The following is a 3065-nucleotide window of genomic DNA, read 5'->3' as shown; positions in this document are numbered from 1 at the left end:
CTCCTCTCTCAAGAGAAACCTATCCAGTTTCTTGGCCACACGGGCTTCCCCAGCTCTCCTATTCCTCCAAGTTGGTCTAGGTTTCAACATATTGATATCTAAAAGCTTTTTCTCCCTAATGATATTAGAGAAAAAATCAGAGAGCGGATCTCCATGGGAAAAGGGGCCCCAGGTTTTAGCAATTCCCAAGGAAAAATTCAGGTCGCCCCCGATCACCAGATTCAGGTTATCCATAAGCGACTTGGAACAAAGGTTATTCCAAAAATGGACTCTGTCTTGGCATGGTCCATAAATATTGAGGATTATTAGATTTGTGCAAAGCTCTAAGGAATAGACTTCTATTCTGATCACCTGATCCAGCCCCCAAGCATTCAGAACTTTTAATCTCCCTTCCTTTACACCCAAAGCCAACCCCCCTGATCGGCCTTTGGCATCCAAAGCCTGGATGTGCCATCCAGGCATTAATTTTGACAGAGCTTTTGTGACCTCTGTTCCAACACCCAACGTTTCTTGTAAGAGTAGTATGTTTGGATTGTAATTGCGAATTACCTCCTTTAGAGCCAATTTTTTAGGACCACTGGCTAAACTCCTACAATTCAGGGACAACATAATCATTAAAAAACCTTGGGTGGGGGGGTATGCGCTGCTCTAAGCACCCCAGAGATGGACATTTTCTTCCCATCCACAATGTCTAATTTGGCTCTCAATTGAGCCTTTGACAAATTTGATTTCCTTCCTCTAACCTTCCAGTCTCCTACTTGGATAGCCTGCATTCTGAGCCCTCCCACGGCCTCCCAAGGAGGGTTTTTTTTTTTTCTCATGAGGCCTGAGATTATAGTAGGGGTTTACTGCTTGGATAATATCTTTGTTCTTGGCTTCCTCACCCTTCCTAGGCCTTCGATTCAAATCTAAATCAGGGATTGATGTAATAATACTATCCAGTTGTTCATTAGCGAAATTTGAGAGGGGAATAATAATGTTCTTAGGCCTAGAGGGACCACGCTTTGATGCAGAAAAAAATCAAAGAAAGAATAGGAGAAATATGAGGAAGGATAGGATCCGGAACCGTACCCTCTATTGGATGAGTAAGGCTCCCGACATCCACTGCTGCTGGTGCTGGTTTAGTCTCCTTTTCCTGCTGAGAATGCAGAGCTATAGGATGGTCTTCTTCCTGCACTTCCATATTCTCCACATTATCCTCCTAAGTCTTGTCAATTTCCATTTGATCATCCCCCATTCCTAGATTCATCTTTTCACCCTTACTCTCCTCCTCTGCTGCTTTCCCTCCCCCTTCCTTCCTTTGCCTCCTTCTTCGCCTGAAACCCAACGGACATTCTTTTGCCAGGTGTCCATATTTATGACACCTGTGACATCTAAATGGCAGATGTTCATAATCTAACAATTGTGTATAAGTGAATTCCTTGTATTGAAGGTTTATTTCTTCCGCCAAGCCTTCTCGGGGATTTAAGCTTACCAGTATACGGGCCATCCCTTGATCTCTTATTTGCAGAAACGACATATCAACTTCCATAAATTTGCCCAAGTGATTGCCAATAGCCCTGAATACGGATTCGACCCAGAGGAACGACGGTAGACTAGGCATACGAACCCACACAGGTGATTCATATACTTTTTCCCGTTGTGCATCAAACATGGGGTTCCACTTTTTGAAGTATATCGGATATCTCCTGAAGCTCCAATTTCTCTCCATGACCCAGTCCACCAATTCTCTTTTCCCGAACTTGATCATGAACCATCCTTTCGCCAGTGTTGTGACCACAAAGGCTGAGTCTGGCGCTTCCTGCCAGTTTTTTGCAGTCCATTCTTGTATGAAACTGGCCGAGTATTTCTTCCCTCTTGCCCGACCTACCAAGGTTAATTCCGAGACCTCCATGGCCTCGTCGATTTGGACATCCATTCCTAGGACCAAGTTTGCTACAAAATCTGTCTTCTTGATTATTTTGTGCTTTTTCCTTTTTTTCCCCTGCCTGTCACTGTCGAACCCCTCCCTCTTTGTTCTGTGTGTTTGTTTTCGCATTGGCTGGTGCTGCCGGGAGCATTCCAAAATGCCCCTCTTTCCTGAATATTCCGAGTCCTTCAAAGGACCTTTCTCCCTCTTGGTTCGTCTGCTCTACCCCTGGGTAGATTTCCTTGCTGCCCAGCTGCCCTTCCCCTTCAAGTAATGCTTCCTTCTCAGCCCCTGTCTGCTTTACTCCTCCACTCTTCCCAACCTCCTCATTCCTAACTTCGCTCGCCTTCCAGCCTCCTGACGAGTCTTCTGTTTGCTCTAGCAGGCCAACAATGTTCGTCCCTGCAAGTGGGTTATGCCGAGAGACATCCCTACTTCCCCTATTTTGCAGGCTTCTGCATGCAAGGGTGTTGTTCAGGCACGACCCTCTCCCATCTTTTTTCCGGCCCTAAGCCACCCGCCAAGCAGGAACACAGGCCTTCCTGACCCTTAAATCCACAACTGATAACTATGTCCTCTAAACCCCCTGAGTAAAATTGTTTTAGTGAAAGAGGAGGATCGTTACTTACATGAAAACCCTCGCTTTCCGCCGCTCCGTGCTCTGAAAAGGACTGCCTCCCTTGCAACTGCTGCCCTTCCCAGTTCTCCAGATACGACAACCCTAAGCTTTCCTCCAGGAGTCCTAGGGATTTGCTTTGATTCCAACCCGCTCCCGAGCCGCCTTTCTTCCTTCCTAGCTGTCTAGCTGGACGAATATACCTCTCTATATTTTGGTCTGTTACCTCCAGACCCCAGATTGACAAAGTGTCCCCAGGTTCGGGATCCAAATCAACAGCTTCGCTCTATTTGACCATCTTCCGCCCTCATGTTTCCTTTTAACAACTTAGCGATAGAAACGACACTTTGTGCTACGACCACGGGCGCGTGCTGAGGAAAGGAAGCGATAACGCAACAAAGTTTAAGACTGTAAACCATTTTTCCGTTTGCCATCCTCTGCTTAAACCATAGGCTTAATGGTATGATTCCCAAGGCATTAGCGTTCATGAATGTTGCCTTCCATCTGTCCTCCCGTCCATGACATCCACGAACCTTCTGA

The 3065-nt window shown here is 46.2% G+C and overlaps 1 protein-coding gene across 1 annotated transcript; it reads right to left on the bottom strand.

The window, feature by feature from the left end:
- Positions 1–1201: 1201 nt before the first annotated feature.
- Positions 1202–1918, bottom strand: LOC149236964 (uncharacterized). The gene has a single exon (XM_089369092.1). It carries the CDS (start codon positions 1916–1918, stop codon positions 1202–1204), a length of 717 nt encoding a protein of 238 aa, XP_089225218.1.
- Between the last annotated feature and the right edge of the window lie 1147 nt (positions 1919–3065).

Source organism: Pinus tabuliformis, chromosome 8 (assembly GCF_031772625.1).
Source record: "Pinus tabuliformis cultivar Carrire ecotype Pingquan chromosome 8, CPIR1, whole genome shotgun sequence".
NCBI classification, from domain to species: domain Eukaryota; kingdom Viridiplantae; phylum Streptophyta; class Pinopsida; order Pinales; family Pinaceae; genus Pinus; species Pinus tabuliformis.
The sequence above is the reverse complement of the archived record's forward strand: the minus strand, read 5'-3'. Positions and strand labels throughout refer to the sequence as shown.

Bases quoted from the DNA above. Each gene is read 5' to 3' on its own strand.
- LOC149236964 (XM_089369092.1), bottom strand. From the start codon at position 1,918: ATGGATGTCCAAATCGACGAGGCCATGGAGGTCTCGGAATTAACCTTG.